The sequence below is a fragment of the Corylus avellana genome, chromosome ca4 (assembly GCF_901000735.1).
Source record: "Corylus avellana chromosome ca4, CavTom2PMs-1.0".
Lineage (NCBI taxonomy): Eukaryota > Viridiplantae > Streptophyta > Magnoliopsida > Fagales > Betulaceae > Corylus > Corylus avellana.
Window position 1 is genome coordinate 32,975,270 of NC_081544.1, and position 23,116 is coordinate 32,998,385.

The following is a 23,116-nucleotide window of genomic DNA, read 5'->3' on the forward strand; positions in this document are numbered from 1 at the left end:
CGAAGAAACTACAGTGACATATTTCTGATGATTAATATTCCTTTAATCAGGTTTTATAAATGAAATCAGCAAAGATGCTCACGCATTTTACATAAACATGGTAAGAAAGACACGCCTCTTATTTAGATATACTACAATTATTGGTTATTATTTGGCGTCAGTTTTATTCAGGTGGCCATATCAGACCATATTGGAGTGCCTAGGCGGCAGGATGGATGATGCTCCATGATTGGTATTATTCTTATGTCCTGTGTTTCTCAATCTTCCTACGCAGCTCTTCCTTCGTAGCTCCAACCACCTTGTCAACCGCGTTCCCATTCTTGATCAGTATGAATGTTGGCATTGCATCCACTGCGTATTCCCGAGCCACCGACTGTTTTTTTTACATTTACTTAAACCTCGTTACTACAATCATGGCGGAACCATTGCAGGAAAACAAGAAGAAACCATGAACAGAGACAGAGAGAGATATACCTCCAATTCGTCCACATCAATCTTGACGAACTCCACATCCGTGTATTTGGCAGAGAACTCTTTGAAGGCTGGCTCGATGAATCGACATGGTCCACACCATGTTGCCGTGAAATCAATCACCAACTTCAGCACCAGGCAAAAAAAAAAAAAAAAAGCCCATCAAATTAAAAGAAGTATTGCTAAGAACAATCCTAGTATTTTTATTTTTATTTTTATTAAATATTTCACTGTGTTGGGTTTTCTTTATTAAGGGGAGTTTGGGTCCACATGTGATGGAATAATTAAATTTATCATTTTTTTATTTACGTAAACTTTTGAGATAAATAATAATTATTATTTAACATACCAGTTTGTCAGTTTGCTTGGAGGCTTCAAAGTGGGATTTCCACTGGACTTTTGAATGGAAGGCGAGGACGTGAGATGTCTTTGATCCATTGTCGTATAACTTGCCTTCCATTTTTGTTGCTTCTTAATGCAGATTTCTTTTCTTGTGACTGGGAACTTTGGAGTATATGATCTTGGCTTGGTGTTTGGGATATGGTTGGAGGGAATTTATAGAGCTTGAAGGTAGGAAACAAGTGATTGGATGAAGAAGAAAGAAGGTTGGTAACGAGCAAAATTATTATCATGCTTTTGAGAGTATTGATTCGTCCTGCTGTTTGATGCTGACATCTTTTATGTACACCATTGGCTCTAATATAAAAATAGTTTTTTTTTAAAAAAAAAATTTGATATAGGGTTAAATACCTTATTCCCCTTATTATTTTTTTAATTAATTATAGGGACACATGTTAATTCCTTATTGGTGCTGGCATGGCGTTCCGTCAAATTTTGGATGAAATTTAGATGAAGGTACTATCTCCGTCTTTAGGCAAACTAGAGATACCTCCTGTGATAAAAAGTAAATCCTAGAGTGCAAAAAATAAAAAAGTTAAACCACATGGAGGAATATGGTATTTAATCCTTTAATATAACAATAGTTAAAGCATAAGCAATTGGCTTAAAAGAATTCTGGCTTTTTTTTTTTAATTATAACAAATTTTATAGTTTATTGATAAACATCAACGGGAAGCATATTGCTCGCCGATTATAATATCACAGATACAATTTGTTATTTATTATAACCATAAGCAAGACAATTAGCTTCCCTCTTCACATGAAAAATTTGCCAATATCTCTACTGAAGCAAAACATCTCTAATCCCATCCACAAAATGGCCAAATTTACTCCAATTTTTGTCATTTGCTTTAACAACATTCACTATCTACATCTCCCTCCAATATTATTTCCTAAAGTCCCAGCTCCCTACTGAACTCTGCTGCATATAAAGCCACCAAGGCTTCCATTACGACTGGTTCTACTAGTATATTTTTAGTGGTGCTCCGTGCAACTAATACTAAACCTTTAGAATCTCCAGCTATATTGCCAAAGCCAACGCACCCATTTATACTATCCCAATTTTTTAATTAGAAAAAAAAAATACTATGCCAATTAATTCTAAGCATACCTGTAGGAGGATTCTTCCACTGTATTTATGCTACTTCTTGTTTGGCACTCCCTTCAGCATGGAATATGATCCTATCCATTTTATTTGAACTGGATAATCAGTTAGTTATATTGTAATGATATTTTTTTTTTTTTACTTTTTTATGAGACAAAAATACCCTTCTAATATAACTAACTTGATATTATCCAGTTCAAATGAACTGGAGTGAATCTTAATTCCTCCAATCATCTTCTTGCAAATTAAATCTCTTGAACTCGTCAAGAGAGTCCATAGCTTCTCGAAGACTTGATTTGGATGGATAAAGTCTCCTCCATGTACCACTCTATTTCTTTTAAACCTTATTTTTCTTCGAGATATATATATAAATTTTTTGAGGTAGGACGTTGTTGCAAGCTCTCCACACGAACATTTTCACAACATTTGAAAATTTTAAATTCCAAATCATCTTCCAGACTCCCCATCCCTCACTCCGCCTCATAATTGTATTTCCTTCTCCTCGACTCATATTATCAATCCGTATAAATTTATATAATTTCATTTTTTTTTATTAATACGGGTGTATGTGTATGTATATCCTATAACATATACATATAGACCCGAACTTGAATACTCTATTTCATGATAAATAATTATATATGATTTATTACAAAAACAAGGTTGGTGAAATTAATTTTTATAAGTTTTTAAATAAAAATTAATTTATCTAATTATCTTGAATGATAAAATATTAACAATAATTAAGTAATTAATTATTAATATATTGCTCCAAAAAATATAAACATTGATGATATTTACTTTTATATAAGGAACAAATAAGTTAATGGACAGAAATTTCCTCTAAACAGGTCGGGAGGAAATATGTTCCAACCCATTTAAAATAGTGTCAAATATCTATAAACATTTAAAACACACATTAAATTCTTAAGGTCAATAATGTCATTTAAAGTGCCTAGTGTTTAAATGACCCTTGACGCTATTTTAAATGGGTTGGACGATATTTCCTCCAGATCAATTTGAAAGAAATTTTTGTCATAAGTTAATTGAGTAGCCCATGAACACGTTTGTGTCCCTTTTAAGAGAGCATCTCTCTCTACTCTTTCCGATTGGTCCCAAGTTTCCTTTTGGCCACACAGATCATCTCATTTTCCGGCACCACTGCCAGATTCTTCTAGCCCATGAACGGTGCTAATTGCATGCGCCTAACCAACGTGCCAATTACATACAATAATCATTTTGTGCGTTTTACAGTATAAAAAGATAGCGACTGTTGAGTCGACGACTGCCGTATGGCGGACGCACTTCACTTTCAAGGACTTGAAGAAAAGTTTATTCCTCGGCCAACTGTCTTCCGTGTAACACAACAAAGGAAAGAGTCAATTTTATGACTCCATATGGCCATTGATTTTGAAGCTCTAGAACGTCATCAATACAAAAATGAAGGCAGGTTGAAATCAGAAAGGGAGCTAATTTCTTTCTGACATTCTGAATTAAAGAAATCCTTAGTGCATTCTCGAAGCTTTAGCTTTTGCTTTCACTTCGTGATGAGGAAAGTGGGATGTGCTTTAATCAACAAAGCTGAGTGGGATAGCTACTGGACACACAAACTGTGGGCAAAGTCTTTGAAAAAGGAAAGTTTTTTTAAGTCAATTTTAATGCGAAGAAATGTCTCATCAACAATCCAATTCCATTACAGATATATTTTATGTAAAGATATATCTCTACGCATCTCATATTGCTCGTAAAGATATGCCGTAAGCATCTCATGTTGCTTACTGCTGCTCCATAGTCATTGCACTTACATTATGCGTGCCATGACAAGCACTTTACACGGTGAGAAAGAGCAAATGCGCACAGCCAGCCACTTCAACATCTAGACTGACAGAAACTCAAGAGTAAAATCTAGTGTCACTCTAAAATCTGATAAGCTGCCAACAGATTCATGAATCACTTGGATCTTCTCAATATTAAGGATCCAAGAACTCTTAAATGCTTATCAGCAGATGAATAACAAATGGGAGTAAACTGAGAGGCAACCCACATAAAAAGCAAAACAAACATCCAGGCACTGCACTTTTGAATAAATAATGTCGCAAAACTATTTTTTCTCAAAGGTTTCTGATGAAAAGTTCTTCATGAACCGAACTACAGAAGGGTGTGGTCCGGGATGGTGAAATTCATCAACAGCAACCAACATTCAAAACAATGCTTTGCGCAAAAGCAGAAAACATTTTCACCCGCCCTCCCAAAGAAAGCTAGTACCAAACACCATATTGAACACCTAATTGATTATGTCATGAATGCACCCCAACATCGGCTGGGGCATGACCACCTTGAACTGCTGAACCATGGCTGTTGTAAGCCTGTCCACCACCCCTGCCACCCCTTCCCCTATTGTTATAAAAGTTCTTTGGATAATAATTTCCCGGCTGCTCGTAATACTGGTTGCGACCATTTTGATAGGATCCATTTCCCCTGCCACTGCCTCGTCCTCCACGGCCATTGGAATAACCCCTACGGCCACCTCCACCACCACCACCACCACGACCACCTCTTTGGTTCTGATAGGTCCTTCTGGGAATGTATTGTTGTGCCTTTGACTGTGGATCTATCTCATCATGCTCCTGCTCCAGTTCTGCCTGTGCTTTGATCTGTTCTTGTTGAACTGAGACGGCCTCTGCAGCATTTTCTGTCTCTACTTCATCCTGCCCAAGCAGAGGCCTCACATATCCAATCGAAGGAATAAAAAGTATAGCAAGAACAAGGAATGCATTAAGATACCTTTTGAAGTTCATCCACAGGACTAGATTCATTATCGCCAGTTTCATAACCTTGAAAATTTTCTGCATCTTGCTCCTACAAAAGATACAAGAAAAATGTATCCAGGGGAAGGGTGGGTGTCAGGAGGAGGGATGTAACGTTATAAGCACGTATATAAAATGCGACATCTCAAAACCCAAGTGAAACAGGCTAGGAAAAAAGAATGCAGTACAAGATATAATGACATCCAACAGCCAAAAATAATAATAACAATACAAATAGGTAGCAACATAATAAGATGCAGTCCTAGCACAGTATGTAAACTTATTAGCACTTTTACCTATATAACTGCTAATACACATTAACTAATGCCCAACGGAGAGCGCCAAAAGAAGCTAGTAAAATTGCATTTCCAACTAATTTCTTTATCAGAGAGCACTCATAATTTATAAAAACTATCGGAATAGGCTTCTGACTATTAAAATACGAACAAACGACTAGTTGAACCAACTATATCTCTAAACAAAGACTAAGATTCTAAATTGTGGGGTGAAAGAGACCTTTAATTACTGTCCCATCAAATATAGCATAATTTAGAAGGAAAAAAGGTCAAGACCCCCTTTGCTTTTTGCCATTTTGACTTTAAGATCCTAGTTTTCAATTTGATGAATTTAAGACTTGAGTTTAGGCTCACTCTAAATTGGAAACCTCTTTTAGCATTACCGTTAAATTGATAACATAAATGGTTGTTAAAATCCCATTATACCCTCAAGATAAAAAAATTTAGAAGAAAAAAAGGTGTGGACTTGCTCATCCAACCCAGCCACAGCAGTGGCAGTGAGTGGCATGGCCCAACCATGCTGACCACCCATGGCTTATGAGGTGGCTTGCAACCACTCTATTACAAGAGCTTGTCATGAGCCTCTGTTAAGGGGTGGCCCATGACCAGCACTTCGTAAAGGAGGGGTCACTCGCGGCCACCCCTATAATAGAGGGGTGTCGCTTGCAGCAGCACCCTAATAGAGGGTGGTCACAGGCCACCCCTAAGCTGTGGGTAGTTAGGGGTTGGGTTGTGCCACCCACAGCCACCGCCATAGCTGGGCTGGGAAGCTAGTCACTTTATAGAGGGTATATTTGTCTTTTCACAGCTTTTTGTTATCGATTTGACAGAAATGCTGACAAAGGTTTAGAATTTAGAATGAATCCAAACTAAGGTCTCAAATCTATCAAATTGAAAACTGGGGTCTTAAAAGTCAAAATAGCAAAAATAAACACAGGAGGGTTCTGAACTGATTTCTCGAATTTAAAACCTCATGCTTTTCGCCAGAACATTCCTTTTCCATTCAGTTCTAATGAAAATCCTCTATTACAAGCAAAATAGTAAAAGGCGGGAATTCAGCCAGAACATTCCTTTTCCATCATTCAACACTATAAAAATTAAAAAACCACAACTTTCATTATATATCTTATAATTGCATACCTCAGCCACCTCTTGGTGCTCTAAATAATCAATTTCTCTTTCACATGAGTGGTCCCACTTTATGGAATTAAAAAAATCATAAGACTTGGCTAAGTTAATCAGAAAACTTTTTCCTAATGTGTATTGCAACATCCCTACAAGTATAAGGAAAAGAAAAAAAACACAAAACAAAACCTAAAAACTAGTGAAAATGGGTGAAGCATCCTATCATAGTTTACCCATTAAAAAAATAACCTCAAATGGACAATTAAACATAAACTCACGGCCTTTGAACTTCAAATTAAACAGAGATTTATCAACACATTTAGTCTTATATAGGTTTTATACAAAATTAGCTTTTTCTAAACAAATAGATATTGAATAGAGTCACTTATGAAGTACCGTTCATATAATAGGTAAAATCAATTCTCCAGCTACAAGTATATTTCTGGTTAAAGTGTTTGTTTTCACTTTTCTTATTCAAGCTCCTTTTCGAGATGAAAAGGAGCTTCTCCAAACTCGGCTCATTCATTTCTAACATGAAAAATAGTAATAGCACATAACAGGTATGACATCATGGACCCCAACAATACCGAAGCAGAATGACCATGCTTCCACCACAGCCATCTTATTAACATTATTCCCATCCCGTTCTAATGAAAATCCTCTATTACAAGCAGAATAGTAAAAGGAAATTGCACCAAAGTGAGAAATTCTACTCATTTACGATGAGAATAACCTTGAGGGGCCCAAGTGCAAGCCTTCTAAATTTTTAAACTTTATATTGAAACTTAAGATTTTCTTTTTGCCCCTACTACCTAGGTGCCTTTTCTTGTATACTCCATGTATACTTGGGGGCGCCTTACGCTTTCATTGATATTTGGATTAATTATTAAAAGAAAAAAAAAAAAAACTTTATATTGAAAACAACATTAAAAAAAACGATTAACTAGCTAGTAATGCATACTCCCCCTGCCCCACAGTAGATAAAAATCACACATGGAAAGTATTCTAATAGAACAAAACTTAGTCTAAAATACTCTCAGATGAGCTAACAAGGATATGTACAAATTTGAAAAAATACGAGTTCAAATTTGAAACAAGGTGCGTTCAAATTTAAGGGTAATATTTTCATCTCTCTTAGGACAAAAGAAACACGCCATCTATTGTGGGATTGATGAAGTATAAACACTCATACTCAGAGAAAAGAAAGTAAAAGTTACATTTAGAGAATGTTGATTGACCCTCTTAAGTGCACATGAATGCCAGGAAGCAACAAGGCATGTTGCTTCCAAAACCATAAAGCTGGATGCTACCGCTAAGAAAATCCTGGTTTTCCTTTCCTCTCACTGTTCTTGGTGGAACTGGGGCAATAGGGCTGTGCAAATTTCCAGTATTCCAACTGCTGACCGCCGCCAACACAGTTTTGACTGAAATAATAAGATTTTTCCTAAGATGAACTGGCATCATTTTGAGGATTCATATATATCCCTTTCCCGAAGCCTACCCTTGCAGAGGCATTCCTTCTCTCACCTCACACTCTCAAATCTTCTCAGTTCACTCTCAGTCTCTCAGTCTCAACTCAAGTCTCCTCTCTTAGTCTCTCGGTCGTCGTTGTTGATCTCCATTTTTATTATCAGTCAAAGATGAAGATGAAGAGTCTCAATCTTAAATGATGTTTCGCCTTCATTGTTCTTCGTCTTTGAAGATGAAGAATTGAAGACATAGTCAACGTTTCGCCTTTGTTGTTCTTCATCTTTGAAGACAAAGAGTTCTTCAGTCAAAGACCACCTTGTGTTCGTTGTTCTTAGTCTTTGAAGACGAAGATTCGTTAGGTCAAAGATCTCGTCTTCGTTTTTCCTTGCAGACCATTTCTGATTATTTCAATTGACTTGACTATGACATTTTGGAGACAAGTGTTAGACCGAAAATGAACAATGTCAAAGGTGGAGTTAGAGGTTTTCTAACCCCGGCAGAGACAGAAGCTAGAAGAATTGTTTCTGACTCCCACTGAGTCAATGCACATCCCTATGAGGCAGAGGGTTATGTTTTGTTATGAAGAAATGAAATTCTGGTTTTTGGAAGTAAAATGATGAAATTGTGACTTTGACTACAACATGTTGACAAGATATGCTAAAAGGTTTGAGCACCTGGCTCACATTCTTTCAGAAAAATTGCAAAAAGAGCATGTGCTATGCGAAGTGTTGCTCACTATGGGAAGGCCTAAGCTTTTAAGGACAAATGCTTTAAGTATTGTGCTGGACACGTTTTTGGTAGCACCTTGCCTTGAAGGACATCACAACACTTATTAAGAATAATGCCTACAAGAATCTGACAAGTCTATGCCTTCTCCTTATCCATTGTAATTTTATCTACTTCCCTCATGCAAACACATTAGTATTCATATATGTGGTACTGCTAAACTTAGCTCAATCAAATATGGACCAGACATTCTATAAGACTACATCTCCTAGACAGTGGGGAAGGTACTCTTTGGTAAGACTGATCCCTATTATGCATCAATTCTGAAATTGCTGCCAATTACCATATTGTGATGCCTAACTATAATGTACATCATGGTAGGATTCAAACTAAATCAAATGGATAAGAAAAAGTACTCACCCCACAGGAATCTTCTTCTTTATGATGTAACTACTGACATACTTTACAGAACACTGTTTCATCAAAATTTACTTAGGAAAAAAAAGTACAAAAGAAATCAAGCAACACTTCACACTAGGTGATTCATAGGAGTTGAAGCTTTGGAGGCAGACTGATATGATTTTCTTTAACCCCACCATGAACTGATCAACTTAGTCTCCAGTAAGGCTTACAGACAAATTTTTAATGAAAACAAAACAGAAGCATCCAATTTCATCTGGATTTACATATAAAGACACATTAATGAAAATTCTGACACAAAAGAAGCATGTCTTACAATCAAACCATCGTGACCAAAGAAAAAAGAACCACAAGTAAAAAGTAAGAAGTGTCCTATTCATTTTGGCTTTATATTTGAGAGAGCATTCAAATATAATTGATTCCAAAATATCATTCTAATGAGGAACGGCCACGCTACATATTGATAAAGAAAAGAGAATATAAAATACATGTAAGCAAGATTTTTTTTGATAAGTAATACTACTAAAGAAACGAAGATATGTAAGCAAGATTTTGTCTTTTTGTTTTTTGATATGTACTAAAATTATATGAAAAAAGTGTGGGGAAAATGGATGAAAAAGTGGTCACCTACGTGTCAGGTGACTATTTTTGCATTTAAGTTCCCAAAATACCATTAAAACTATTAAAAAAACAAACAACTGAAAACAAATTAAAATTATGCACAAAAACAAAAAATTTGGGGGGACTGTGGAGTTCGTTCGGACACCTTCTAGTTTTTTTCTCTTTAAGTTTAGTTTAGTTTTTTATTATTATTTTTAATGATTTTAATGGCATTTTGGGAAGAAAAACACCAAATCAGTCAAGTGATGGGCACGTGACCACTTTTTCATCAATTTTGACACCATATGCTAATCAAGTGACTTATTTGTAACAGATCAGTAGTTTGAGGGAGCAAGATGTCACTTTTACAATTAAGTTGTGGTAGTTTAGGAGAGTAAAGTATATTTTCCCCAAAAAGTGTATCACTAGTATGCAGAGCATACAAGAGATGTGCCAAGAACCAAGAAACGAGACTTTGCATTGTGACAGACAATTATCATAATTTTTTTAAAAAAAAATTAGAGTTAATAATTGTGGGTATGGATAAATAACTTTTATCATATACTGGAAAGATTTCTTCCATCTTCTATAGAATTTGATTTTCTTTCAAATGCGACAAAACACTTTGTAACAAAGAAAGCACATTGATCTCCCCAGTAAGTTGTGTTTTCTAAAGTTCCAAAATTGTAACTTCAAATTTACTCTTCTAGGGCAGAAACACTTCCTAATCTTGGGATCTCTTGGGATATCCCAAAGGTTGATGCATAATTAACGAATCAGGCGTTCTCAAAAGTTGACGCATTTTCCATAGCCCCAATAAATTCCTCAGCTTACTGATGTTTACAAGTAAAAGGCACTATAACCATATTAAAAAATTGATGGTACACTGCAGCTGGAGCACCCATATTGACAGTGTGGGAAAGAAGCACAAGCATGCCAATCTATCAAATCCCTCTACATCTTTAGCACATATGGAGGAAAGGGTAGTCATTTTATCAGATTAAATCATTGTGAACTTCTAGAGGCAGCCAATTTTCCCATGTTTCCACAGAGAAAAAGGCAGTTCACTAGGAATGCATTCTTGAATGCTCAGTATTGGAGACGATTCCCAACCTCCTTAGCAGAGTTTCTCAAAGTTTGGGCAAAAATGCAAAACAATGCATATGACTATGTTAATTAAAACAGACTTAACCTAAAAAGATAACTGCAAGACCGTACACAATGCAGCCCTGATTATAAAAGGAACACATAGATATAATGAATGTGCAAAGATGGAATATAAATATCATAATTAATACAGCAGAAAACAAATCCACATCATAAAAAATCAAAATTTAATAATAGAATAGAGAGTTATACCGTGTGCTGGAACTGTGCAACCGAACCTTCCACTTGGGTGGGCCCTGTAATGGGTATCTGCTGGAAAGAAGCATAGTTTCCAGCAGCAGCAACTTCCACCGGAGCTTTCATCTCCGGTGTGGTGGTGAAATAGTCCGAAGCCATTATCTTATTCAACCTCTCTCTCAAACTCGCATCTACAAAATAAAAATACACACACATTCACAAACCATTCAGCAGACTATAGATAGAAAAGAAAAAAGGAAGTTCATGAACCAATATTTACAGGTAACGTTGGAATTGGGCTCAATGGGCCGGTCGGCGTTGGCGAGCCAAAGTTCGGCGTGCTCAATGCAGCGCTGCAAGGCGTTCTTGTGCGACAAGCTCGAATCCACCGGTCGCGAAATCAACAACCCGCCGAGCGTCGAAATCAAGTCTAAGTCCCGCTCTCCGAGTAGATCGGTGGTGGCGTCGTCGGTGACGTAATCGTAGGTCAGGCAGCACCCGCGCTCGTGCGTCCTCGCCAGCATGGTCGCCGTGAAATCGCTCTGCGGCTTGACGTCGAAGAGCGAGCCGAAGTAAAGCAGATTGAGGAGATCCTCCGCAGCGCCTAGGTCGGGTCGGTCGTTGTTGCGCTCGTCGTGGTGGTTGTCTTCGGGGGTTTGGGGATGATCGTTAGCGGGGGCGGAGTCGGAGGAGAGCTGGTGATTCTGGGCGGCGAGGGAGAGCTCCTCAGAGACGGCCTGGGAGAGGGGCTGGCGGAGCTTCTCGAGCTCGTCAATGAGTACGGTGACGGCGGGCTTGGAGCGGAGGACCTCCTCCTGCTCCTTTTTGATGAGCTTTCCCTGCGCGATGGCCTCCTCCATCTGGCTGATGCGGTTGAACTTTTTGCGCAGGTTTCGGATGCGCTTGTTCAACAGGCTCAGGACTGGACCTTCCGACACCTCAGAGGCCGCGCTCGCCGCCATTGCCTTCGATTGATTCGGAGGAGGAGAAGGGCTTTGCGTGCGGTTGATAGGAGGGCACCACCGGTCTTTGGTGGTGGAAGAGGAAGGGTTTTGTGTGGGTATGGAAGAGGAAGCGGCTTTTGGGAAGGGATTTTAGGTACGAGAGAGTGAGAGAGAGAGAGAGAGAGGGGTCGATTGAGAGTGAAGAGTAGAAAGGGTAAAGGTTTTAAATTGACTTGTAAAGGGGATAAGGAATTGCGTTTGAAAAGCTTAAAACTACTTTTAATACTTAAAAAAAATTTATTTAAAAAAAATTATATTCGTTTGTTAAAAAAGTTAAAAGTATTTTTAAGAGTCTAAACAGCTTAAAAATAACTAAAAATGCATTTTTGATAAAAGTTTAAAAATTAAGCATGTTGTCCAAAAGTTTTTTTTTTTTGACTCAAAAATTCTATTTCTCAAATGCAAGCCCAAACAGGCTCTTAAAGATGGAGAAAGCATTTCACCGTCTATGAGCTTGTTTGAAAAATAGAGTTTTTAAGTTAAAAAAAATACTTTTAGACAAAAGTTTCATTTTTAAGTGTTTTTCAAAAGTGTTTTTATTTTTTTTTATTTTACTATTTTTAGAATTTTTGAACTCTTAAAAATGCTTTTAATTTTTTTTATCAAACAATTACTTTTTTCTTCAAACAAACTTTTTTAGTATTAAAATCACTTTTAGACCCCTCAAACGCAATCTCAAACAAGTTTTACATATTTTATCAAAATAAAACAAATAATGTGAAAATATATACACAAACAAATTTAATCTCCACCGTCAAATTTCATCATTCCTTTGAGATCAAAATCCATGATCCCTGTTTGTAGCAGTTCAATTAGTAATCAACAATGTTATTTACGAGGCAAATCAAATTGGCATTCAATTTCGTAAAAAATATCCCATATAGTTTTATATTGGGCGACTTTCACCTGTTTGGACAAGTATTCAAACATCCCATACAAATAGCACCCACCCATACCCGACCCTATTACACGGTCATGCTAATGCACCAAAACCCTAATCCATCGTTAAATCTGGTTCTTTGGAAGACTATATGGGGTTTATGGTTTGTACTAAACTATCTCAAAAAGCAGGAGACATGGTGCCAAGCAATTTCTCTTTTTTTTCTTTTTTTTTTTTAATTGGAAATGAATGATGCTTTTCAGAATTAAACAGTGACTCTTTCTCAATTGCGAACATAACTATTACTTTGTTGATAAGTTTCCCTTCCTTCAAGAGGTGGTAATATAAAAAGGCAGCATACTTGAAGGAGAGATGTGCCTTTTTATGGCATTAAATTTGTTTGGGAGTGGCCTCTAAAGATTCAATAATTATAAACTTCCCTTTAACTCATAGGATTCATGATAATTTTACTAGGGAAACCCTTTTTCAAAAAAAAAAAAAAACATTCATTTTTGGACCACTTATTTTGGTCTTTATATATATATAGTCCAATTCCAAGTGTATCATTGTCAGGTGTGGTCCACATATGACCCAACTAGATAGGAGGGCCTAACACTCTTCCACCCGACCATATTGACAAGGAAATAATATTTCAAAAAATACTTATATATATATATAACAGTAAATTTAAAATATAACCATATACGTGCATTTTATCAAAACTAAACAGTATGCCAATTTGAAAATGTCCCAACTCTTTAAAATTTCTCTAGATTTAACTTTAAAAATGTACTTTTTAAAAAAAAATAAAATTAACTGGCCATTTTTTAAAACTACCAAATATCAAATTCTCTAAGTATTTATCTATTTTAATTAAATATTATTTTTTATTAATAAATGTAATTACCATGAAACTTACTCACTTTGATTTCATGTGATAGATTTACCAAAATGCCACCACAACAACCAAAATAATATTAAAAAATAAATAACTTTTCAGGAGATTACATGATCAGATAATGGAAAGATGTAACATGATGTTGACATTCTAATATCTGGACATTATCCCAAAATCGAAATCTATGTAAGGTTGCAATCTTGAGTTTCCTGCAAGTATCTAAGCACTTTTTTTCACCATGAAATCTCCCTAACACTCCAATTACATATGAAATCTCTCTGTGCAAATTTGAGCATACGTCAATGTCCTAACCAATGAAACAAAAGGATATGATTTCATTTGTTGAAGATGAAGATTTACTTAAAATTGTCACATTTAGCCATGCACACTAAGCTGTATATTTTGTGGTGATTTAATTGTACACAAGCTATGCCTATTTTAAATAGTTAAATGAGGCCGGTCAGAATAAGAAATACAATCCAAGAATTAATACAAAATATTACTGAATAAAATCAAGGAAATACATTCGGTCCGGTCTATGTAAGGCAAGGGATCGTAACATAATCACATTTTTTACGAAACCATATGAATAAAGAGAAGTGTTATTTAGTATTCTCTCATCATTCTTCATCCTCATCTCTTGAAAATTAACCATTGGACTTGTAGAACCTAGATAAGTGAAGGTGTTGATATTGCAAATCCAATGATTGATTTTTAAAATAGAAGAATGAGAAAAGAAAGAAACTAAATAGCATTTCTCATGAATAAATTACTTCTAGTGAAAGTTCACTGTTGTCACGTTCCATCACAATCACAACCACAACCACTACTTGATCATTCAATGGGTTTTGGTTTTGGATTTGGCTTTTAAGTGCTGTAATTTTTTCAACAGTTCAAATTGAATTTTAGGTTTTCCAAAGAGAATGATGTTAAATTTGAACCGCTGAAAAAAAAAAAGAAGAAAAAATATTACTCATCATTCTCAAGTATCCATCTCTTAGATTTTTTTTTGTCTATGTGACATATTCATATATACCTTTCCTTTTTTTTTTCTTTAAAAAAAGAAAAAAGGCAAAAAAACAAAAGAACAAAGAGAATGTATGAGATGGATACTTAAATGCTGAGTATATATATATGTGTGTGTGTTATTTTTTTTTAGAGCACCTAAGCCAAGGCAGCTTCTTATTGAAAGCAAAAACACCCACGAACAAGCCGCAAGAAGCCCCACCAAAGCCCAGCATTTTCAAGTGTTTCAGCTCTTTCTCTTTCTTCTTGTTCCTCAACCTCCTCGGCTTCTTGCATTGGAATTTCAACTACAGAGCTAGACCCAGAGATGTGGTCTTCTTCCTCTTCAGGAGAACCGAAAAACTTGGCTAATTTTTCTGAAATGGATAGATGAGTCTCGTCCAGTGATTCTTCATCTCCTTCATAATCATCGTCACCTTCAAAAATCAAACAAAGCCCACACTGTTTCACCTCAACCCCCTTAATATATGGTGGGTCTTGCTTGGTCACCTGTATCTCATAACCTTCTTTCAACTTAGAAACTAAAGGGTGACAATCTGGATATCGAACCAAGTAAATATGATCATCATGCGTCTTTGGAACCCCTGTTAACTCCGGCATTGTACTGAATAAATTTTTATTCAGGTTGCTGATATTTGCTCTTATACATGGTATTGAAGGGAGCTCATCTCTTAAGTCATCCGGAATTTGATGGTCGAGAGAGACCACAACGCCAACCAGCACACCTTTGATCTTGCGGTTTTTACGTTCTAAAAATGGAACCGCTCCTTGAGAAAACCAATCTGGAATTTTTCTCCCAGGCATACCAAGAGTGCGCATATTCCTCAAACAAACCTACAATTAAGATTTTCATGAGAATTTATAACTTTATTTTTTCAATATGAGAAATGAAGCCTTATTATAATAAGGGCGGAGGGAAAACCTTAGAAAGTCTTCCTCTTACGACAGACGAGCATGTTTTGCAGCCACTCATGAACAATCTCCTCAAGGACTTCAAGCATTCAAGGCCAGGGATATCCACCACCTTCTCACAGTTTGTAAGATTCAGCTCGCACAAGCTTTCCAAGCTTGAAAGATCAGACACCCTTTCCAGAGCTGTACAGTTTGCAACATTCACCTCCAGCAAGCTTGAGGGAAGTGGAGGAAGAGACTTGAGCTCTTGGCAGTAGGGCAATACAAGCTTTTTGAGAACGGAAAGGCCACTCAAGCTGGATGGAAGGCTGAAGAAATTATTGTGTCCTAGATTCAAAATCTCCAAAGATGACAACTTCTCAAAATCATCAGGTATTTTCCCACATAGTTTCCAAGCACGAGCATTCAGTTCTTCAAGCAAGCATAAATTGGAAAAAGAAGTCGGAAGTGTTCCGGGATTTCGTTTCTCTTGTGCAGTTGCGGCTAAAACCTCTTCAGGCATGCTTTTTCCAGATAACTGAAAAGGAGACTTCTTAGCCATTTTTAATGTCATTAAGCTTGAGAGCATCCCAAAGCTTTCAGGCAATTCTGTCACAGCAGTTTCTTCCATATGCAAGTGGTGCAGTGACTTTAAATTTCCTATTGAAGCAGGAAGTTTACAGAGCTGTGTACATTTATTCATTCTTAATATAATAAGATTTTCTAGCATCCCTATGGATTCTGGCAATTCAGAAATATTGGCATTAAATAGATTTAAAGCAGTAAGAGCCAACATGCTTCCAATTGATTCTGGTAGAGACCCAAGACTTTTACAATTTCTCATCTCAAGCTTCCTTAGCATTTTCAAGGCACCTACCCGATCTGGCAGATTTGTAATTGATGTGCCATCTAACTGAAGCTCAACAACAGAACCTAATCCTTCAATTGAATCAGGCAATTTGCTCAGAAACTGACAGTTTCCAACTGACAAGGCCTTCAAATATGATAATGATCCAATAGAAGCAGGCAGTTCTTTAATTGCACTTCCATTAGTTAAAAGTTCTGTCAATGATATGAGATTGCCAACAGAATCAGGTATTGAGGTGAGTGATTTACACCACATTAAACTCAGTTTCTCAAGGTTTACCAAAGTTCCAACAGAATAAGGTATTTCATTTATAGCAGAACCATTAAGAGAGAATTCTTTCAGGGACGACAGCTTTCCAATGCAGTTGGGTAGTCTTCCTAAGAACTGGCAACCATTTAGACTAAGCTTTTCAAGCTTTGTAAGGCGGCAAATGGATTCAGGTAGCATTGCAATAGCAGTGTCATCAACAAGAAGTTCTTTCAGAGATCTCATGCTGCCTATGTCGTTTGGCAATTCTTTCAATTTTGTGCAGCCAGAGAGTATAAGGTTTTCTAGATTTTTCAGCCCAGAGACTTCAGCAGGAAATTCAATAAGGTTCGAACAATGTCCCAGGTTCAAGTGAAGTAATGTACTCACGTTTCCAATGGATTCATGAATCTTTATTAGACTGAGGCAGCGCTCAAGAACAAGCTTTTCCAAGGTTTGATGCTTAGATAAATCAGGAATGGCAGCAAGATTATAGCAATTGCGGAGAATCATAACCATCAATTTCTCAGCCACCTGGCAAACGCAAAGTGTTTTTTTGGTCATAAAAGAGATAATCATAAAGAATTGCTATAAAAAAGTGCAAGCCTTATGGACCCTAAACACTTTACTAGCTTTAGTGACTATGAGTAAGAAGAAACATATCAACATATCCTGTTCTTGCTTAGTAACCAAATTCGTGCACCTGATAAGTGAAGCATACCTTGTTACTATACCAGCCCCACACTTGTTCAATTTTACTTTCCGAGAGGTCAAGGACTGCAAGTTCCCGAGGACAAAAATCAGAAGGAAGACTTTTGAAAGGACATGCTCGCCATTGTAGCCACTTCAGTTGCGCAGGAAAATATCTATGCTTTCCTACCAATCTCGTGTTATTGATTTGCAGAAGTCTTAGATTAACCATAGATTCAAAGGACTTTGTGTGTAGTACTACCTCCCTCTGTTTCTCTGCTTTATTTTGAAGATACTTCTTATACCTTTCTTCCACGTATGTTAATGCAGAGTTGACATTGGGCGCTCTTTTGAGGTTTTCCAAAGAAATTATGTCGCTACTTTGATCATTCGACAAGGGCCTCCTATCAAAGTCTAGGACGATCCCTTGAATACATCCTGTTCCCTATTATCAAAAAAATATGGAAACTACTTAAAAAAATGGAATGGAGCCAAGTGAAGAGTCAGAGAGACAATGGAAAAATAATAAGCAACTAAAAAATGTGAGATAACAATACAGGACATACAAAATGGTACCAGTATTTGGGAACTTAGAACATCTAAGAACATTGAGACCAAATTTTTTCAGATGGGAACATATTCAGAAAATCCTTGTTAATTTTTGGTTCAAAAGACATGCATAACTTTTACTCCAAATTTTCAACAGTCCACTTACCTACATATAGTGGAACTGCCACAACTGATCCAACATACTATACGCGTACACATTTCATAAACCATTAATGATTTCTATATTCAAGGATGAAGGCATGAATTTAATCTTGGGAGATCCAGGCCGGATTGGCATTTTTTTGGGACCACCATTAATAAAAAGGACAAAAAACTCTAAAAAAAAAAAAAATGTTCCTTTCAAAACTTTTATTAAAAAAAATCTATAAATTTTGTTTTTCAACTTTTTGGCCCCCACTACACTCGCTCTTTGTCTGCACCAACAATGCAGCAAAGTAAGTTTGCACACACACACTATTTATTTATTTATTCTCCATTGTATAGTGTGAACATGTCAGCTTGAACATTGTTTGTCCTCTCTCCCAAAGTTTCTCAATCTTTATCAACCTCCACCAACCAGAATTCATCCGTATGTGTGACAAGGAAATTTAAAACACAGTACAGAGATATTGCTTATAGCATCAAGTGGTGCACAAATATTAATACTCCTTTTTCCCTTGAGGGTCACACATAGAAACATGGATGCATGCATTTGGGAAGGTGTGCTAAAACTTACCATCCAACAAACCAAGAAGGAATTGGAAAAAGAATAAGAGGTATCTAACTATGAGTCGTACCTTCTCACTCTTCAAGACAGTCATGACTGTATCACGATCCCAGAGTCTACTTCGCATACTAGGATACGCAGGGTTATCTTCTATAACAATTTGTCTTCCCATGTCTCTAACTTGATCATGCATCCACAAAGTGTTGTCCTCAGCAACCTTAATGAGTGATTTTGTTGTCAGCACTCTGACTGCTATCTCAGCCCTAAAACCGCAACCTTTCAATACATCAATTGCATCTTCTCTCTTCATGTCCATTTGAATGAATAAACATGCTATGTCAAGGAATATACACTTCTCTTGTGTATCTAACCCATCAAAACTTATTTTCAACACATCCTGGAGATGGTGTGGACGAATTTGTTCCAACTTTCTCAGAGCATCTTCCCACTCCTCTATTCTCCTCTTATCAAACAAAAAAGAACCAAATACTTCCAGAGCCAACGGTAGACCTCCTGTAAGAGACACCATTTTTTTGGAAAGATCACAAAATTTATCTGTGGGTTTGTCTCTTCTTAGTGCATGGTAGCTAAAAAGCTTAAGTGCGTCAGAGCTTCCCAACTCTCTGACCTCATAAAATGCATTCACTAGATGCTCGGGCAAAACTTCTCTGTCTCTTGTGGTGATGATGATTCTACTTCCTTCAAAAAACCATTCTCTTCCCCCAATAAGTAAATCAAGCTGAGTTACATTATCAATATCATCTAAAACAACAAGAACTCTCTTCTCACGAACTAATTCTTTGATTGCAGCGATAGAATTAGAATATACAGGAACCTTACCAGAGGAAAGATCATGGATAAGTTTGTCCTGAAGGGATGCTAAACCATCGCCATTTGCAGATTTTTCTCTTACTTTTGAAATGAAACTTAGGCACTCAAAGCGACCAACAAGTTTATTACAAAGAGCCTTGGCAAGGGTTGTCTTACCAACACCGCCCATACCATATAATACAAGAACTCGAATGCCATTGGATTTAACATCTAACAAACTCATCACTTCTTGTAGACGAAAATCAAGTCCAACTGGATATGTATCCACACCCACCGGAGTATTTGCCAGTTCAATCAACACCCTATTGACTAAGGATTGAATCAGCTTCGCTTGCGCCTCATTGCTGTTTATAAGTAATTAAGTATTAACACGAGTAACAAGGATATTCATCAAAAACACGAATAACAAGGATGACAATAATAATACTTGAATAGTCATCTCCTATGTGCCTACTTTAATGACAGACAAGTCCTTCAATACAAGGCATGCAGGATAGAGATTATATGCACATAAATATACAAAAGGAAGGAATGAAGGAGAAAAACATTTCTCTAGCATATTGGCTCATCAAAAATGTTCATGGATGGTGAATTTCAGCATTTGACACCTTAACTGAGGCCTGTAAAGCCATATCAACTGCTGAATGACCAAATTATGATGTCAAACCATCGGCTTCTATAAGCATATTTGTGTAGACAGTATAAGTCATATGACTTGCAAGTATGGGTGATATGCACCGGCTTCATGTCTAACCTTTGGTGAGATATTGTCAAATTTTTTTCTGGTGTCAAAAGTTATTTCGCTCCATGTTTACGTTCTTTTAAGAAACCCCCTTATTGGGCCTGTCGTGATCACTCTATTTAACATCAATGCATGATAAATAGATGACACAAACAACTAATTTGAAAAGAAAAGTAAGGGAAAGATGCAAATAAAATATATTATTACGACAGACCCATTTAAATAGATGACAAGATGTAAATAAAATAGATGACTCATCACTTCACGCATTACGCACGCCCCAATAGAAAAAGAAAGTGCGGAAACAAAATGGAAATTTCTACCACAAATAAAAAATTCCCCCACTTGTGAGAGTCAATAGGCAAAGAACCATGTTTATGCTAAAACGTCCCCAAATATGAATAAACAAATCTAGAGAGCCAATAAGTGTATTTTAAGAAACTTCTTTTTTTATGTTTCTTTAATTTAAGAAATTATTTTTTACTTCTTTCTCCAAATACATACAACATTACCTCCTCATTTAGAAATACTTTGTATTAAAATAATAAATAAGAAAACTAAAGGATAACCAATGTTTAAGAAAGGTATAGGATATTTAGGAAAGAAAAAATAAAAAGGCTTTAGAGAAGAAGTTGAAACTGAGAGTGCTTTGCATAGACATCATGCCGCCAAAGATGACGGCTATTAATTAACAATTTTCAAAGGTTACTTAAACATCATTTACTATTTTCATATTACAAATCATTCCTCTAATTTCATCCAGTAAACTATTATAAGCAGCTTAATTCAACCCGGAAACACAATTAAGCCCTAATACGCATCACTAGGCCAACAACATGAAACATTAACAACTCAAACAAGAGGATCGATGCATATATAGGGTTTTGGTATTATTTTCCATGTTGAATCTTGATAAGCACAATTAATAGGGTTTCGTGAAAGGTTCATTCGAGGGATATTTTCTACTCCTAAATGAGTATATTAATATACCACCTGTTATCGAAAACCCAACCAGAAATTCCACCAGCTTTTGCCATAGCTCTACTCCACCTCGAAACCACGTCCTTCCCAAACCGATTTTCATGGCGTCTAAAATGTTCTTCGAAAGGTCCCTTCTGCCTCCGCACGTCCGACGGGTAGACTTGGTAGAACACTGGCAGTATGAGCCTCCGGCACTCGCATATCTTGGAAAGTTCCTCAAGGCACCACCGCGACGACGCGTAGTTCGGAGAGAAGATGACGATGGAAGCGGCCGAGTCGTCGATAGCCTCGAGCAGACTTGGCGCGATCTCGTCCCCGCGGCGCAGCCCCTCGTCGTCGAGGAAGACCCGGACGCCGTGTTTCTCGAGCGCGTCGTAGAGGTTGAAAGTGAAGGGGTCGCGCGTGTCGTCGTCTCTGAAACTCAGAAAGACGTCGCAGCGGTGCCTGGTAGCTCCCGGAGCAGATGAAATGGAAACGGCGTCGTTGTCCATCTCTGCTGCAGCGTTCTTAGACGCTTACAGAGATCAGGAATTGTCCTTTTAGGGACACTGTTCTTAGAGTTTTTCGCATAAGATCAGATCATGAGGCTCTGCAAACACAAATGGAATATCGAGCAAACGTAGCGCCTCTGCGTTTTTAAAATCAAAAAGTATTCTGACACAAAAGCCGCACGCCAACGGTTCATTGGTCGATTCCACTTCCTTTCCTTCACTTTTTTCTTTACTTGGCTCCAAATTAATCATGGTTATAACAAGTTAAAAAAATAAATAATAATAATAAAAATTAAATACCTTTTTTTTAAAAAAAAAAACAATTATCTCTGTATTGATATAACAATCAAATTGGACAAAAGATACAATTATGAATCTTTACAACTCAAATATTATCTATGACATACACAATAGTTTCTCGTGCTATTATAAAACAATATTTATGAAAAGTTACCGTCCCAACCAGTTTTAGATCTATAGCAAATTCCGACGAATCACCGCTGTCAAGTCATTGATTTCTTGCCTTTTTTTTTTTTTTTTTATCACCAATACTAGTGTTTTATCAATCGCAATCACCTTCACTGCCTCTACCCAATGGCGGAGCCAGCCATTTTATATTGAAAGTGCCGTTAAAATTTTTTTGGCGTCCTAAAAAATTTTTTCACACTAAAAATTTGATAATTCACACAATATATGCATCACAAAAAATATCTATAAAAGTTAATAAATATGTGCTCAAATTGATATATTGGAAATGTAATATGTCGACACTATATCAAAAAGGCAAAAGTACCAAAAAAAAAAAAAAATGTCTAGAACTGCACTTTACGGTTTCTTAGAAATACAAAATCATCAAATATCGAATCTAAAATCGAAGCTCTCAGCAATTTCCCTTTCAATATAGAGAGCTAAACTACTTGCAAGAAAATCATCCTTCATTTTGTTGCGAAGTCGTGTTTTAACAATTTTCATTGTTGAAAATGCTCGTTCGGTAATTGTTGTAGACACTGGAAGAGTCAAAACAAGACGAATCAATCTATCAATAAGATAATATATCTTTGATTTTTCCATCTTTGCCAATCCTTGGCATAATTATGCAATGGAAGACAAATTTTGTAATGTCGAATCAATAAGCACATCAAGTTCAAAATACCTCAACTGATATCTCAAATTAATTTTCTCCTGCTCAAAGAGCATCTTAGAGATTTTTTTTTTTTTGGGGGTGGGGGGTGTAGGAGAAGGGTTGCCGTGGATTAAATGGGGGTGCGGGAGAATGGTTGTCTTGGGTAATGGGTACGTAAAATTGTAAAAATATATTTTATTTATTTATTTATTTTGAGGGTTCCGTGGGTTAAAAAATAAAATATAAAATATAAAATATAAAATAAAAATCCTCCAAGGGGTAACGTGGCCCGTCACGGCCTCTACTATAGTGACAATTCTTCTTTATACTTGATAACTCCTCTATCATTGGTCTATGGTTTGCTCCTAGAAAATGAACCATAAGAAAACAAAAAACCGTCTGAAAA

The 23,116-nt window shown here is 36.6% G+C and overlaps 3 protein-coding genes across 3 annotated transcripts; all 3 read right to left on the minus strand.

Annotated features, from left to right (window-relative positions):
• Positions 1–7: 7 nt before the first annotated feature.
• Positions 8–1,007, minus strand: LOC132177630 (thioredoxin H2-like). The gene is made up of 3 exons (XM_059590028.1): positions 821–1,007; positions 475–597; positions 8–373 (listed from the first exon to the last, which is right to left on the minus strand). The coding sequence occupies exons 1-3, from the start codon at positions 929–931 to the stop codon at positions 242–244; spliced, it is 366 nt and encodes a 121-aa protein (XP_059446011.1). The 5' UTR covers positions 932–1,007; the 3' UTR covers positions 8–241.
• Positions 1,008–4,022: 3,015 nt separating this feature from the next.
• On the minus strand, positions 4,023–11,909 carry LOC132177631 (uncharacterized). Its single transcript, XM_059590030.1, has 4 exons — positions 11,044–11,909; positions 10,779–10,954; positions 4,760–4,834; positions 4,023–4,683 (listed from the first exon to the last, which is right to left on the minus strand). The coding sequence occupies exons 1-4, from the start codon at positions 11,723–11,725 to the stop codon at positions 4,273–4,275; spliced, it is 1,344 nt and encodes a 447-aa protein (XP_059446013.1). The 5' UTR covers positions 11,726–11,909; the 3' UTR covers positions 4,023–4,272.
• A 2,122-nt stretch (positions 11,910–14,031) lies between these two features.
• Positions 14,032–21,723, minus strand: LOC132177632 (disease resistance protein RPV1-like). Its single transcript, XM_059590031.1, has 5 exons — positions 21,109–21,723; positions 18,613–19,717; positions 17,298–17,711; positions 15,494–17,110; positions 14,032–15,405 (listed from the first exon to the last, which is right to left on the minus strand). Exons 1-5 carry the CDS (start codon positions 21,585–21,587, stop codon positions 14,728–14,730), a joined length of 4,293 nt encoding a protein of 1,430 aa, XP_059446014.1. The 5' UTR covers positions 21,588–21,723; the 3' UTR covers positions 14,032–14,727.
• Positions 21,724–23,116: the final 1,393 nt, after the last annotated feature.

Excerpts from the sequence above, each read along its gene's own strand:
- LOC132177630 (XM_059590028.1), bottom strand. The coding sequence starts at position 931 with ATGGAAGGCAAGTTATACGACAATGGATCAAAGACATCTCACGTCCTC. Across the intron at positions 598-820 it reads CCAAGCAAACTGACAAACTG|TTGGTGATTGATTTCACGGC; the intron begins GTATGTTAAATA and ends CTGGTGCTGAAG. Across the intron at positions 374-474 it reads TTGATGTGGACGAATTGGAG|TCGGTGGCTCGGGAATACGC; the intron begins GTATATCTCTCT and ends TAAAAAAAACAG.
- LOC132177631 (XM_059590030.1), bottom strand. The coding sequence starts at position 11,725 with ATGGCGGCGAGCGCGGCCTCTGAGGTGTCGGAAGGTCCAGTCCTGAGC. Across the intron at positions 4,835-10,778 it reads TTGCACAGTTCCAGCACACG|GAGCAAGATGCAGAAAATTT; the intron begins GTATAACTCTCT and ends TATCTTTTGTAG. Across the intron at positions 4,684-4,759 it reads CTGTGGATGAACTTCAAAAG|GATGAAGTAGAGACAGAAAA; the intron begins GTATCTTAATGC and ends CTGCTTGGGCAG.
- LOC132177632 (XM_059590031.1), bottom strand. The coding sequence starts at position 21,587 with ATGGACAACGACGCCGTTTCCATTTCATCTGCTCCGGGAGCTACCAGG. Across the intron at positions 17,111-17,297 it reads GGGGCTGGTATAGTAACAAG|GTGGCTGAGAAATTGATGGT; the intron begins GTATGCTTCACT and ends TGCGTTTGCCAG. Across the intron at positions 15,406-15,493 it reads TAAGAGGAAGACTTTCTAAG|GTTTGTTTGAGGAATATGCG; the intron begins GTTTTCCCTCCG and ends TCTTAATTGTAG.